A 16,999-nucleotide genomic window follows, 5' to 3' on the forward strand; every position below is an offset into this window, starting at 1 on the left:
CAACGGTACCTCTGCAGGGGACCTTTGCACCCCCCCCCCCCCCCCCCACTGTTCCCTGACCTGCCTGAAAACTTACCTACCCACCATAAAGCTCTCCTAAAAACATCAAAGTCGACGTGTTTGTGTTGGACGGATGTAATTCCATAGCCGTTAACAGCGCTTTATTGGCCGATTTACACAGGATCCATCACATGATTTGAGGAGATGAGTAACCAAAGTGTGCGTGTGTGTGTGTGTGTGTGTGTGTGTGTGTGTGTGGTTAATGGCAATGTGAGAAATCCATTTAAAAATGCTTTCCTGAGCATTACTAGGGCAATGTCTAAAGATGAAAATTAGAGTGAATGTGATTGCAATAAAACATACATAACAATCATAAAGTATTGCAGTTTCTAGGAAACATTAACCACTTAAACCTACTGTATACATAACTTTGTTGACCCCAGAGCCCCCAAAAAAACCTTTTGAGCAATTCAATTCTATCAATAGTAAGAGTGAAAAAGGACCCACATGTCGAAAGGCTGGTATGCTAAGTTAACATTTTCTGAAGTTAGCCTAACAAGGGTTCAATGGCAGCATTAGAACAGCGTTGATCAAAGGTGCAGAATATTGGTACATACAAAACGATATTATTTTATTTAGAGAAACAGAATAAAAAAACAAAACATTAACATAACGAATAGAATAAATGTTCACCATTAGTCCAGAAGAGCTTTTTGTTCTTTGGGTTGCCTACCATTTACAGTCTTTCAGAATCGTGGTTCAGCCTCAGCCGAACAAGCTGTGCGTAGCAACAAATGTTCATTGTTCATTAACCACAATGTCACTTCCAAACAGGAAGTACTTCCTTGGATTACCGTCCGGATGGTCATCGTAGGTGAATTTCTGGTGTGTCTGTGTTAGGATACCATGAGCTGAATGAGCCTGGCCACCACATGCACATTGAGACTGTTCCCCAACACTCGATACTGCTGCTTGACAGATATGCTCTCTGGGAAGGCTGCAGGAAGTGTTTAAATACAACAGAAAAGAAAAGAAAGAAAAGAAAGAAAGAAAAGAAAGAAAGAAAGAAAGAAAGAAAGAAAGAAAGAAAGAAAGAAAGAAAGAAAGAAAGAAAGAAAGAAAGAATTATTAAGAAGATGATTCTCAGTGATATACTAACATTATGTAAATGTATCACACCACTCATACACTATTACAATTACCACAAAGTATTCTTCAGTAATCACCTACAGTAGGTTTAATCATATATTTACAATGGATCTTTGTAAAAAGACATGTCTTTTACAATGTAATCTGGGTCTTGATTCTGTATAGGTGGCAATTATTAAACAATGGTGGACAAGGTACTATAGGCCTACCACTGGATACACTTTCATTGTATTTTATGTGCTATTCAAACTTGAGGTCCTTCAATTCAATTCTACAGCTGACTTCAAATATATGCTTAAACATTACTAGTTAGTTAAATGTTCTAAAATAGAAAACTTTAAATTAAATCTTAGTTTTACAATTTGTTAGAAACTTCTGCACTTTGTGCTAATTTCATAATAGGCTTACCTTGCTACTCTCTTGTACAGTATACAGCTGTAAACGTTATTATTCTTCGTTATCTTTGTGTTATGCATCAAGCAGGAAGGTTGTATAGGTTGTATCATCTGTATACTTTTATTAAAAGCTGCGTCCAAACCTGGATGGTTCGAGCGGTGCGAATGAATGCAAAGACGAGACAACACGCGTCCGAGCGCCGGCGCAAACGGGCACGGCGCGAACCATCCGAAAGGGGCGGCGCAAACGGTTGCTTCGCCCCCACTTGGAAAAATCCAACTGAAGCAACCTTTGCTTCACCCCCACTCCACCCATCACGTCCTGACAGCCAATCAGCGTTGATGTTGTCCGGAGACACGGAAATGTTTTCGTTGTTTGGTGTTGGGACTTCCTTTTTTTCAGGGTGTTTCGCTTGATTCCAACGGGACATGATTTTTTTATCCACGCGGACCTGCGCGACCAAAGTGAAGTGATAAAAGCGACTAGAATTGAAGAAATAGCGTCAGGTTTGGACGCAGCTTAAGGGTGTCTTTATTGTGACGTTAGGCGTTACTCTACTCTGATGTACCTTCTGTATTAATTAATATCTTGTATCTGTAGCTTTTACAGTCTCTGGTGCCAGAACTAACTAGACGGACAAACAGACAGAGATCAATGGGTTCTCTCCCAAACTTAGACTGTATCCAAGGATGTGGTGTGGGTCGGGTTAGTTAACTTGTTAACTTACAGAAGTCCTGTGGGAAGCCCATAAGGTTGGCGATCTCTCTGGGAGTGAAGTACCGCAGCTTCAGGCTGGACAGACGCTCCAGTTTGTCCTCTTCTGACATCTGATCCAAGCCCTTAAACACGGCCTCCAGCTGCACAAGCAGAGAGTACGTTCAACACTAAAACACAGATTAAACTGATCTTATCGTGTTTAGTTTCCAGCTTTATGTGGCACTGTTTGTAATGTATTAGATAGATAGATGTGAAACAAAAGTAAAGGCACACACACACTGAAGAGTAAAATCCTTTGGCTTTGGTACTGTACAACATTGTTGCTGCAATAACAACAATAACAAAGGAATACATCAAGCATGCATTTTCATTTTTTATGCAACGGTTCTGATTCTGATCTATATTAAAATACGTACATTATGCCTTGTTTCAAACAGAAGCTGAACTGAGGTATAAGGAAAGACAAGGCAAGTGTATTTGTATAGCACATTTCAATTAAATGTGCTTTAAATACAGTAAAACAATCAGGGAAAACTTCACCCATTTTCAACCTTACCTTCATATAATTGGTCACTCTTCACTAATGCTCAATATACATGTAGGATGTGTTTCATTGGTGGACTGTGGACAGTTCAGAAACCAGCCTACCAATTACATCATCGATGGGGATTCCAAGATAATAGAAACTACAACCTTTCTCTTCATGGAAAGTTAGCATGCTTAAATAGAAGCCATTGTTTTTGCAATAATAAAATAAAAATATAGCTGCAAGCAGCGATAAAGTGGCCAAGGCAGAAAAAGCAGGAAAGCAAAAAAGCATCAAGGGAAAGCAAAGAACAAATCAAAGAAAAACTGGAAGCAGTGTTCTTCCGAACAGGTCTCCGGCAGGTCAGGTGTTTTTTTTTTTTTTTTTTTGGCCTAGTGGTGACTATAATAGGTACATGATATCATTGCAATCCTTGGCAATCACAACATATGTGTAGACATGACAGTTTGTATTATAATGCTTGTTTCAGGATTTATGATGCAAAATACATTATTTAGTAATGGCGGATATTAAAATACGCATCAAGGGGGGTTGGGGGACATTTATAGGAAGGCTCCATATCAGACATTGTTCAAGGAACCAAACTGTAAAGTCTACCAAATGTCATGGTATTATGCTAATTTAAACCCCAAGCGGGATTCGATCCAACGACCTTCTGCATGAAAGGCATATGCCCTGACCACAACACTAGGCAGCCACAGGATCTGTTAACCATGTTTGTTTAAAAAAAAAGTTCTATGTAGGCTGAGTGCCTTGATTTTATTGATTTATTTTTTATATTTTGGAGGCTTGGGGTGAAATCAATCTGAGTAAATGTAATCTGAGTATTTCTGACATTTTCGAGTGATCATATTTTCTTTTACTCAAAACCGAAAAAAACAGCCGGTAGAGAAGGGCTCATTTTAAACATGAACGTGATCTGGAGTTAGATCAGACGTGTCAACATTAAAGAGTTTGACATATGCACATGCCATGGGCATCCAGGATGTTAACATCAACTCAACCCAACGTGGGGTTTGAACTGCCAACCATCCGTATACCAGGCACAGGCACTGACCACTACACTACGGCCGTCACACATTTTGGACCTGTCATTTAAAAAAAAAAGAAAAGAAAAAAGAAAAAGTTTCATGTAAATCTACAGTAGTTGTGGGGCTCATTTTAAACATGAACGTGATCTGGAGTTAGATCAGACGTGTCAACATTAAAGAGTTTGACATATGCACATGCCATGGGCATCCAGGGTGTTAACATCAACTCAACCCGAGGTGGGATTTGAACTGACAACCATCCGTATACCAGGCACAGGCACTGACCACTACACTACAGCAGCCACACATAATGGACCTGTCATTTAAAAAAAAAGAAAAGAAAAAAGAAAAAGTTTCATGTAATGTACTTGACGCCTTCTTTCAAAATGATATAGTGTCCCCCTTTGGCCAATTGGGGTAAGATTGGTTTCAGCGATGTTTGGACTAACCCTCTACAGTAGTTCATCATGAAATTTTTACTTTGCATGTATGTTTTAGAGGCAGAAGAATAATTTGCATACAACTTGCAATGTTGATTGAATTATTAAAAAAGCATGTTTCAATGTTTAAAAAATCCGATCTGACAGATCTTTAGATATTGGTCCAAAGTTCATGTAAAAAAAAGTTCTGTGCACGTGACGCAAAAGTTCCGGAATAAAAGCGGGTTTAAGTGTTTTACAAACTGCTCAAATTGGCGGAAAATCTAAGGGCGGAGCTTACTTAACAAAGACACAGATGTCTTCCGCTTGAGTCAAGGCACGCGTGTAAGCAAGTTGCATGTCTTCAAACGAAACGAGGCATGACTTATGCCCCTTTAAAGTTTGAGTTTTCAAACGCTTCATATAGCGCCCCCCTTTGGCCAATTGGAGTAAGATTGCTTTCAGTGATATTTGCACTAACCCTCTACACATTTGCCAAATGCCATGAACGTGTGACTTTGCATGTATGATTTAGAGGCAGAAGAATAATTTGCATAAAACTGCAACATTGAGTGAATTATTAAAAAATAATGTTTCGCTTTAAAGAAAATCCGCCTAAGTTTTCAGACCGTATTGGTCCAAAGTTCATGTAAAAAAAGTTTCGCGCACATTACGCGAAAATCCCAGGAGGAGATACATTTTGACTGTTTTTCATATAATTCAAAATTGTGGGAGAAGTAAAGGTCAGAGGTCAAAAGTCAGAGCGTAAAAGTTGTTCGGCATGAGGAGACGCATAAGTGTATACAGGTTTCATTGCTGTACCTGAAACAGGGCATGAGCTACACCAGTTCAAAGTTGGCATTTTTCAAAGGCTTCCTACAGCGCCACCCTTTGGCCGATTGTTGCGAGCTTCGCGTTTTAGCCGTTTGGCATAGTCCTCTGCCATACTGCCGAGTTTCGTAAAAAGCGACTGCACGGTCTAGCCGCTAGAGAAAAAGTGGCGGAAGAATAATAATAATAATGGGAAAGTCCAATATCAATAAGTGGCCTTTTGCCACTTCGTGGCCTTGGCCACTAATAAAACATGTGTTTGAAATCTTGTTTGAAATGGCCAAACCTGCCTGCAGACAATGTCCTTGGTTTCTGAGGTTTTTAATGAGCATTAGTGAGGACCAATTACAGTATATATGACGATAACATTGAAAATGGGTTGAGTGAAAGAAAAATTATATAATGAGTGCCAACAGAAAACAATAAAAACTAAATAAGTAAGATGAATATGATTTTTAATGCAGTGCTACTCTAGTGGAGTCCCAGAATTAAAATATAATAATAGCTGGAAATGAGCTAATAGGCCCCCTTTAAGGAGAGACAAGAATGAAGTCACTTCCTACCTCTGTTTCCATACCGGACTGCAGTACAGAACCGGTTCCCTCCACATAATGACCATAGCTGTTAAGAGGGAGCACAGGAAAACAAATGATTCAGACATTCTCCAATGTTGGCACCACGCAATCATCTTGGTAAAGCAAACAACAGATGTACAGTATGTGGTCAAACGGTATTAAGTCAAAGGTGGGGTTGAAGAGGTTACAGGGGGTCCCCACTCCCTCAGCTAAATTATTAGTGTGGTTGCCTGAAGGGCGACACACTATTGTTCTCGGTCCGAGTTTATAGAGTAACATTTAGCCAATAAGGAACCAGCATTCATATGACGTCACCTTTATGCAGGTTAAAAAAGCTAAAATCAGGTTCTGCTGTGTCCTCATTGGCCAAATGTTACTCCATACAATCAGTGACGTATGCCCACAACATCAAAAGCAGATTTTGCTAAACTTCCTCATTGGCTAAACTAGAGGTTTGAGCCCGCGTTTCCCGTTTTATAGTGCAAGTATAAGATATTATGATGTCACATGAAACTTGACCAATCATGGAGATTGGCCCATTTATAGTTCTTATACATAAGCGATGAAAGCCATTATACTACAAGCTCACAATGCCTCGCAATGCGTTGTGCTTGTAGATCTGCAAACGTCACAATATGTAACTGTGTCAACGAGTCAACTAAATGTAATGCCTCAACTCCTATAATTCCAAGTGCTTGTCAGGGTGGGGGGGTCCCCAGTTAAATTATGATTATTTTGGGGGTCACGGCATGAAAGGTTTGGGAACCCTCTCTTTATAGAAAGCCAAGAGAAAGACATGTTGACTCTATAGGCTCTATGGAAATGACTGAAATCAGTCGTGGCTGGCGACTAAGAACTTGAATCCACGCGTACCCTTTGGTGAAGCAGACGGACCTCCGGCAGGTGGGCCTGACGATGTCCATCAGCAGAGCGTACCGCAGCAGGGTCTTGGGAGGCAGGAGGTAGCGGTCTATCCCCATTCCCTCTGGCCCCTCGGCCTCAGGATCCGGCAGGAACTCCCGGATCTGCCGGAGTGACTGGTCACTGTTCTGACTGGACTTCCTCTGGACGTCGCGCGCCGTCTCCAGCTTGTACAGGACGCCCCCGGCTTCCTCCGCCTGCGGGCAGGAAGCGTGTGAGGCGGGCGTAGAGAGGTCCGAGGCTTTATTCTCAATGGGTGGCGGGAACCCGTCTAAGATCTGCTCGGAGGGACAAATACAGTATGTAGACATTGTTGTGGCAGGAGCATGTACTGAATATAGTTACTGGATGTCAACAAACATGTCACTCAGTGTGATCCTAAGGAAGGTAAACTAAATGAAGGATTTGAAATGCTCCTGTGCTGTGATGATGTTTGACATTACAGCTGCACAGACAGGGGTCTGTGCAGCTGCACAGACAGGGGTCTCAGACAGGGGTCTCAGGGCTGCAAAATGTAGGCTTGTCTTTATTCTGGGCAAGTCATAATAGGTGAACAATTTTGGTGAAAATAGCCAATCTATAAGCTCACATTATGTGACACATTGTGAGCATGTAGACCAACTATTCCTGATAAAGAGAGTTGGTGTGTAGAGGGAAAAAGGAGCGGACAAATATAGACCCCTGAATGTTCTCCCCGTCTCTACCCAGGAAAGACTACACAGCAGTGCACTGCACACCTTGTTTCCTATCGTCTCTTCTGTCTTATCTTGTTTCTATCTAGACTATTGGAAAACCGACAGTGGGCAGTTCTCAATAAAATATATATATGGTCCATTATGTTATACCCGAATGAACTACTTTCTCTCCTGAAATGAAATGTATGAGCAAATTAAACTAAATATATCAAGGACTTGTGCTAGATCGTCCCTCCCGCCTGTCTACAACAGTAAATGTGGAGATGGGAAAACCTTACAGTAGGACAACTATCAGTGCAGCACTAAACCAATCGGATACGTGTATGGTAGAGTGGCCAGAAAGAAGCAATTACTCACTAAAAGGCACAAGATAGCCTGCTGCACGTTTGCCAAAATACATCTTAATATATATATAGTACCTTTATTGGAAGGATGAAACCCCTTGAGATGAAGCATCTCATTTTAGAGGGGGTCCCTATTGAACAGATGCTACATTACATACCTAACATTACAATAAACAAACAGGACAAGACAAGACATTCATCCATATAGACCAGACAGTATCTCTCCCAGAGCTAGCCACTCCCACCCTCCAGTTCAACCCCAAATTAGCATAATTCATACATGTAGGCATACCCTTTAAAACATGAGAACAGAACTAAGGAACAGAGCAACACTTTACATTAATTACACATTGTGATAGTAATTGTAATTGGAAGCACTAGAAGCATGAACAGAGCATATTAATGCCACTAAGACCATGCATGAGATCAAAATCGCCTGGTCTAATGAAACCAGGATTGAACTATTTGGCCACAAAAGTGTATGGAGGAAACCAGACACTGAAACTAATACCATCTCTACAGTCAAACACAGTGGTGGCAGCATCATGCTATGGGGATGTTTTTTTGCTCAGATTCACTCAGATCAAATTCTGATTCTCAGGATCCCAGGACTGGGTGAAGGTTTACATCCAACATGATTCTGCCTTGCAGAATGGGAGATACTCCCAAAATAATGATATGCCATATATACGAATATGATCTAAATGTGATAGCGTTTTTTGTTCACGCTCTTCAAAAAAAGGTCAGCTTTAAGGGCACATTTTGTCATAATGTGAACCCAGAATGGGAGCGAGCACTAGCAGCTGTGTCTGCAATGAGGAAAGGTTAAAAGCATTGTATGTCTGTGTCACTGTGACACCACTGGTTACTGTTAGGCCCACTTACCCCTGAATGTGTCTGGAAAGAGAAGCTGCCTGTTTTTCTGGCAATAAGGAAGTATCGCAGTCTCGAGTTTGGGATGCCAAGCTGTGTTCAGAAATGAGAGGAGAGGATTATGACAAATTGAGTATCATTTGGAATATGATGTACTGTATAATAGAGTCTTAGTTGGCTTATCATGACAAGTATAATTAAAACTTATTTGGCATAGGACAATGCCAAAGTGCATAGTTGAGGTCTTACACTTGTCGGGGACACCATTAACTCCTGAAAAGTGTATCCACAATTCTTCAGTGTTTCCACCAATGATTCCCTAAATAAAGAACAGAAACAAGAAGTCAAGACCAATATCATGTCTGGACGACACAAAGAACAACCAAAATTGTGTTTTAATCGTCTATTCTAAGAAATATGTGTTTTCCAGATTTATAGGTCTTTCCCTCTTTCTTTTTTATATAAAAAAAAGCATTTTGGAAAGAAAGTTCAGATGCTCAAGGTGAAGGAGTCAAACATTTTCTGTGAGAGAAGGCAGAAGGCAACATTCTTTAGCTATACTGGCAGGTGGTCAGTCTAATCATGCTTTTAGAAAAGCTACAGGGTTTTCTTTAGCCAGAATCCCCAGGGAAGGTCAAAGCTTGACCCACTTACAAATTGGCTGCCCGCCAAGTTGCCATGGGGACTACCCTCCATCCCCCCGGGCCCCACCGCTTGGACCCACCCTCGCTGTCTCCACTTGTGATTGCCCGTCCGGCATGTCGGTTCCACCGATATATTGGGCACTTCAGTACATTTTGTACCATATCCATACCGGCTGCTGCACGACATTAATGTAAAACCAAAAAGTGGGTCGATACTGGCCTGTCGGCTGTCCTGTTCTCCAAAATCGGCAATGAAGAGCTATATATGCTAATTTGCTGTTCTCTCCTCCACGTCATTAGTGCCCATACCCTAGGTAGGGTTGGTGAAAGGGCCTTTCTGTGTGGAGTCTATACTGCCTCGCCTTGGTCAGCCGGGCCGCCTGATGAAGGGGAAAGGAACTGGTTGGAATAACGTGTTCCTTCCATGCGCTACGACCTACCAGGAAAACTATCCCCTGTCAGGTGATAAGAAGCGAGTCTGCTCACTCCTCGTGCATTGAAGGAAGCATGAGCTGAGTTCGGGGCTCTCCCAAGTTTGGCAGTGGGAGAGTAGTTCCCAGGCAATTGGCACTGGGGGGCCTTTTCCACCGGCAAAGAACCGGTTCGGGTTCTTTCTCTCGCCTATGGGATGAACCAGAGGTGAGCTTTTCCACCGAGAACCGAGTTGGTTCTGAACCGTAAAAGTTGGTTCACGGCCGTTTCGCAAGAACGAACTAAGGTTCCAAGAAAGTTGCCATCCCATAGGCGGGAGAAAGAACCCAAACCAGTTCTTTGCTTGTGGAAAAGGCCCCTGGGTGAAATAAGGGTTACAAAATTGTGGATAAAAAACTTCAGCATGTTGCATGATCTTTATCTCTGGGATTCCAATCTACAGTGTAATATTATTTTACAGGCGCATGAGGTTCCATTTGGTTCCTAACTATCAGTGATTTAGCTGGGGACCCCATGGAACCTCCTCACGTTGAGAACCAGTGTTCTCTAGTCTCCATGGTTACCTTGCCGAGGAGGTCTCAAATCCCTTGACATTCTCCAGCAGGATGAATCGAGGGGGCGTGGCCAGCCTACAGGCGGGGAGGGGGACAGTTGTTGAAAATGTGCACACGTGCTACTACAACACTTAAGCAATGCATCTGGTCCATCCAATGTGATTGTAATGTCCACGTCAAATACATCAATCAATCAATCAATCAATCAATCGATGTTTCAATAGGAACAAATGAGCATGTCACAGTGAGGGAAGCGCTTATTGATTGGAGGATCGGGTGGCTCAAGGAAAACCTGCCTACACCACATGGACCTATAACAGACCAGCTGTGTCCCTCCCTGCAACAACACTGGGACTGATTGTGGGTAGCTACTGGGACGTAAGTCGGGACTTGCTCAACCCCGGCTGGGTCACCCAGGCGAGGGGTATGATGTTGCGAGACCCGAAACCCAGATGAGCTTGGGCTACATCACTGAGGATACGTCCCAGGTGCATCCATGCGATGTTTTTTTCGTTATACGGTAATATTTTGTAAATAGTAGGCCAGTAGGTCTACTCGACTGAAGCCATTCAGTCGATTAATAGTCTTTAATGGTATTTGTCAACCTACCAATTAGTTGATGTAATCAAAAGATCTGTGAAATTGTGTTTGGTGCATTATACAATTATAAAGTGAGCAGCCTTTTCAGGTTGGTAATGTTGAGAACTAAACATTCTAAAGTTGATTTCACAATGGCTACAATGGCACAAAGGCTAAGCTATTGAAAGTTATTACTGGTAGAATGAAAGAGTCACTGTATATCTATTATCTAGGGCAGGGGTGGGGTAGGCAACTTTAATGATGGCGAGGACCACTATATGTCCACCTTCACTCCAGAGGGCCACATTGCATATTGCTACGTCCTACTTTGTCACTTTCTATTATCTCATACAAAGAAGCAAAAATAGCAGATCTACAAGCTCAAAACGCATCGTAGCGCGATGCGTTTTGAGCTTGTAGATCGGCTATTTTTGCTTCTTTTGAATTGGAATCCTGATTTTTTTTTTATTTTTTTTTTATTGGAATCCTGAAATGTAACATTTTGATTTAATTTCAAACACATTTAGTTATATACTCATGTTAACTTTATGAACCTAAATACAAAAACCTACATTGGACATAAAAGATAATACTACTAAACTAGTCATTAAGCTACTAATATAGACAGAATTAAAGCAGGTCATGTTTGGAATTGTAACAGCTGAAATCAATAATATATCAGTATTCCGGTATTAACCTGAGGGCTGCATTAAGTGAAGGTGGGGGCCGCATGTGGCCCCCGGGCCGCCAGTTGCCCATGTATGATCTAGGGTTTACAAGAGATAATCTCACCATTGTTCAATAAATAATTATTTCAGCATGGAATAAAGCTATAAAAACAACAACTAAAGTACTAATAAAGTCTTAATTTTTCTATCTGTTATTTCTTTGTTTGCCTCAATCAAATATTTCCTTATCTCAGCAATTGCACCAGCATCTCAAAACCAGCAAGAGCCCATCACTGAACAATGCCTTATTCTATGAGTAGGAAGTGGCTAGTGGCTACGGAAATAGACTGGTGGCAACAAAGAGGGGAAGCCCATCCACTACAGAGGTGAGCTAGAACTAACACTGACTGTAAAATGACTGCATCATGATCACATCTAGGACAAATGCCAGCCATTCAAACAGACAGAAGGACACATTGTAGGACAGAGTGAGTAGTTTTGGTTGATAAGAGCTGTGTCTGACCTTGGGAGCAGACTGAGAATATAGAGAAAGCTCTTGCTCCTTGGGTCAGCCGTGTCTCCCTGCAAACCGATTCTGTACAGAGACACAAAAAAATAAAAATAAAGCTGAAAAACATACATGGTGGTAGAAAGAATAAAATGGGAGCAGTTTTGTGCTGATAAATAACTATGGAATTATTTTGGAGGGCTGGATGTATAAGTATAACTCTCTCTCTCGCTCTCTCTCTCTCTCTCTCTCTCTCTCGCTCATACGCACAGAGATGTGAAACCTACCTGGTGAAGGGTTGACATGGTGGACTCATCAAAATCATGTCAAATGATAATTTGTTGAACTTATCTAGTGTCATCCCCTGCAAACAAAGACATGAAAGCATATACAGTATTAGGCACAAACAGTGCCATACCAACTCCAGAATAAATCAACAAGACAACACTGCCATGTCATAATGACTGAAGACAACAGTATTCCATAATAACATTAAAATGTGTCAGTCATTTTATACTAGGTTCAATGTTTAGCCACTTAAACACTATATACCTTGAACAGGGTCCCCCAGGGTCAATACTTGGTCCCCTCTACACCTAATACTTTGCAAAAAATAGCAGATCAACATAAGCTCACAAGACAATACGTTTTGAGCTTGTAGATCTGCTCAAGTAGTGGAGGAGGGGAGGTGCAACATTCTCATGAGACTTCTCATGAGTGATAAAAATCCAGTTTATCAAATTATGAAAAAGGTATTACGTCCCAAATTTCATGTTAATAGAGGACAAAATACTCACATTTCCACTTTATTTGACACAAAAAACACACAATAAGCGATGAAGGCCAAGAGCCTTCGCCTCTTGAAAATAGCAGTATCTAATGAAGGCCAAGAGCCTTCGCCTCTTGAAAATAGCAGTATCTAATAGCAATATCTACCTGCTCATTGCAACACATTCTGAGCTTGTAGAGCGGCTATTTTCAAAATTTGTGTATGACAATATTGTACAACAAAGTATAAATACAAGGGTTATGTGGTTAAGAAGAAATCAATGCTTCTCGATTATTCTGTTATAAGTCAGTTATTGGTTCTAAATAGGAGTTTCAATACAGTATATATTTGGTTAATTGCCCAGCCCTACCAGGAGACAGCCGACTGTCTCCAATACAAATGCTTACTTTTCATGAGCAAGCACTGGACCTTTAGTCCTCAGTAAAACCTCTGCAGTTACACTTTTACCCTAAACACCTAATTAAAAAGCTAGAGTCACGGGACAGTGTCAGCACAACAGAACTGTTCAAAATTCCTAGACTTCAGAATGTAGGCCAAGTTGAATGTGGTCAACCGCCCCGCCCACCCTTGTCCCCACCAACACACACCTCTATGGTCTTGGGCCAGAGGGGCGTGTCCGGAAAGTTGTGCCTGTAGATCTCATTGGCTGTGGTGTTAACGTCCACGGCGGCCACAACCTGTGCTGCTACGCTGCTCTCTAGAGGGAGAGAAAGCTGCATGACCTGGATTGTTCTGACTGATGCAGCACAGTTAAATACACTGTTATTTAATGTATCTATGTGTAACTCAGAGGAACCAAATGGACCTGTTTACATTTTCACACTAGTCAGAGTTCATTTAACAAAAAATTACAACAAAAACAGTCCTTATAATCCTTAGAAATAAGAACAACCTGGTTAATATCCAACACGTAGTATGACATGAGATCAAAGGTCAAAATAAGGACGACATCAACAGTAGAGCTTTCAAAAACTTAGAAATGGTTATAGGACATATAGTATCTGTGATAGATAGGATTTTCCACCTATTTGTCTGAAAATAATCACGCAGTTGAGGAGCAGATCTATCAATCTGGACAGACTACTGAGCCGATCTCAGAGTTGTGTGTCATTCTTGGCACAGATTTATGTGTCTATTTGGCAAAACGTTAGATCTACAGCTAATGAAAGATATTACAAAAAAAAGAAACACTTGCATTTTATCATAAAACTGATTTATGGTAACTATGCCAGTTGCCAGATGTCCACTAGCCTGCAAAAAATGCTGTAGGCTATCTTAGCTCTATACTGCTTATTATAGTGACTAGAAGCTCGGCCACCCGAGTCAGGGACCGGCCAACTCAGGAACGATGTAAATAGGGAATGAATGCTCCGCCCTTTAATGCAAACTCCATTATACCTGTTGTCATAGGACCTGTTTTGACCATCTGTTTGCCTGTGTCCATCTATGCCCATATATGGAGATATCTGTATCTGTCTGTCTGTGTCCATTTTATGCCCATATATGGAGATCTATGTATCTGTCTGTCGGGCGGGCGAGCGAGCGTCTAGTCGGGGACCGGCCTACTCAGGAACGATGTAAATAGGGAATGAATGACCCACCCTTTAATACAAACCCCATTATACCTGTTGTCATAGGACCCGTTTTGAACATCTGTTTGCCTGTGTCCATTTATGCCCATATGGAGATCTCTGCAGACACAGTGCCGGTTCCTGAAAACCCTGATGTCAGACATCAGCTCCGCATACGGAGATTCCGAACCTTTCGCGCCGGTTCCGGAAAACCGCGTATCGGGTCGGGTCGAGGCCGGGCACTGCACTCCCTGCTGCGGCGGGGAACGCACGTGCCGAAGTCTGTGTAATGCAAACCCCATTACACAAACCTAGCTAAGAACGTAGGCAAAGATCTGAGCTATCTGTGTGCGAAATTTGGAGTCTGTAGAACCAACCATGTGCTGTCAGGGCTCTTTCATGCGATTCGGGCCAATTCGGCCTCGGCTTCGATTAGTAGTTTTGATTGATTGAAGACTTTATTAGAAGTTTGCATAGGAAAAGGTACAGTTTCATGACGGTACAGTTCACTGGTACAAGGTCTACTAAAAGGAGATCCATGAAAAGACTAAGCTTATTTCCACTGGAAACCATTGAAGTATCTCATATAACATTGAATGACAGACAAATAGAACACAGTACTATGCAGTAGATATGTAAATAAAAACTAAAAAGAAAACAGTAAGTCTAAACACACAGTATATACAAAGAAGGGGCAGGGGAGGGTAGGGTTGGGCTAGGTTCATTTTTTTACCAGTTGCGAACGGCTGCTGCCTGTAAGTGGTTTTTCAGGGCAATTTTAAAGGATGCTAGTGATCCACACTCCTTTATGGCCTTTGGTAAGGCTTTCCACATTTTGGTGGTATAGCAGAAAAACGAGTTTGACCCTTTGTTGGTTTTGACTCAGGATGTATCACCTGCTTATAGACCCTATTCACGGCCCGCCCACTCAGCAAATTTCTCAGCAACTTCCTGGTGCTGATGATGTCAGCTTTGAAGGGTAAACTAACACAGAAATCGCCAACGCCAACAAATCATTATTTTGAACGGTAAAGTAAATTATAATGCTTTGTGCCTTTTACTATATTGTGTTCTTGACCGTGCTAGCCGTATTTTATACTTTACTATTCGGAAATTGCATTAAATTTGCGATTTCTGTGTTAACTATGGGCTTTTAGTAGGGTTTCCCCTTCAAAGCGTGACGTCAGCACCAGGAAGTTGCTCAGTTGGCGGGACGTGAATAGGGTCCATTGTAAATCGCTTTGGATTAAAAGCGTCTACTAAATGCCTAAACTGTAAACTGTATACTGCAAGTATAGCATAGGTATGTACTAGGCTAGCTGAACTACCTTTCCCAATGTCATAACATGTCGTCGGCCACGTTTATCATTAGTTAGAACGTGCCTTCATTTTATATGAAAAGAAAATAATAATTATGTAGCCTACTGTAATTAATTATGTTCCATTTTACCTCCATCTGATTTTTAACAGCATTCAAATGTTTTAGTGCCTTAATGATTCATGCTGTGTGGAAACAACTTGAACGTGACAAATTGACTTGGCTTGCCTAGTGATTGACTTATTATTATTATTATTATTACTATTATTAATTATATTCTGTAGCTCTAGCTCTAGCTCTGGTTATATAGCGTTAGTGTAGGCTAGCTCTTACTTTCTGTGAAGTGTAGTATGCTTCTAGGCTATAGCTAGGTTTATAGTCAGTTGCATGTGACGGGGTTTCCATTCCGAATACCAGGTTAGCATTCACCAGCGTCGGCAGGGTTCCTTTCTTGAGGTTTAAAAACTCTAGAGACGAGTTATGGGGGTCCTTGAAATTAAAAAGTCTAAGAACCACACACGTACTTGTACTCTTGGGGTCTCCGTTTGACATAGGACTTACTTTACTGTGTCGTCAGCTACCACGTTAGCCTGGTTGAAAACATCTAAGAAAATAATAAGCATACATGATGTACATACCTTTTAAAGCATAATGCATCCCCCCAATGCCACTGTACAGCTCTAAAACCCTCAGAGCATCCATTGTTGACAGTAAAAACTCTGACAGCCAGGCAAATGTAAATACACGTGTTTCCAGACGTACACAGTTCCGACCAGAAACATCGTCCGTGGAAAGGTTCCGGAGACTTTTAGTTCCACAATCATAAATAGGCCCTTAAACCAAAACATATAATTTACACTCATTTACAGTGTAAATGATATGTTTTAGTATTTAAAAAAATCGTTACAGTGTAAATGATATGTTTTGGTATTTAAAAAAAAAAACGTTTTTTTTTTTATATTTAATTAAAAGGATGTTTTGGTTTTAAAAAGCGTTTCTTTTTTTTACGGTTAAAACATTATATTCGTATTAATTAATCATTGCTATAGATAGAGTGTTTGTTTGTAAAGTAAATGCAGTTACAATTGGGTGTCAAAATCTCAGCCAATCAGGAGAGAGAGCCCTTTTAATACTTTTCCAATTGTGTCTGCTCATTCCTTTTTATCATCACTTCCAAATTCACTTGTTTATATTCTGTCTGAGTTCTCTCTACTCTCCTGGTTGGATATAATTCACCCTTTGTTAGCCTTCTGGTTGGTCCCTGACTGACCAACCAGCTGACTCTATCTGCCTTGTTTCGCCCTGGTTCCACCTTTTTTATGTTGAATTTGCTAAAACATAATTTTTGGAAGAGAGAAAAAAAACAAAAACATGCTGAGTCAATATAGGGGACTGAGACACCCCCTGTATCTAGGCAATGGAACACATTTGTGGTCA

The 16,999-nt window shown here is 41.1% G+C and overlaps 1 protein-coding gene across 1 annotated transcript; it reads right to left on the bottom strand.

Annotated features, from left to right (window-relative positions):
• Positions 1 to 878: 878 nt before the first annotated feature.
• Positions 879 to 16,273, bottom strand: trdmt1 (tRNA aspartic acid methyltransferase 1). The gene is made up of 11 exons (XM_080751622.1): positions 16,201 to 16,273; positions 13,261 to 13,370; positions 12,171 to 12,247; positions 11,899 to 11,970; positions 10,138 to 10,203; positions 8,748 to 8,817; positions 8,511 to 8,591; positions 6,539 to 6,864; positions 5,654 to 5,711; positions 2,273 to 2,402; positions 879 to 997 (listed from the first exon to the last, which is right to left on the bottom strand). Exons 1-11 carry the CDS (start codon positions 16,262 to 16,264, stop codon positions 897 to 899), a joined length of 1,155 nt encoding a protein of 384 aa, XP_080607748.1. The 5' UTR covers positions 16,265 to 16,273; the 3' UTR covers positions 879 to 896.
• Positions 16,274 to 16,999: the final 726 nt, after the last annotated feature.

The sequence above is a fragment of the Nannobrachium achirus genome, assembly GCF_963921795.1.
Source record: "Nannobrachium achirus genome assembly, chromosome: 21".
NCBI classification, from domain to species: domain Eukaryota; kingdom Metazoa; phylum Chordata; class Actinopteri; order Myctophiformes; family Myctophidae; genus Nannobrachium; species Nannobrachium achirus.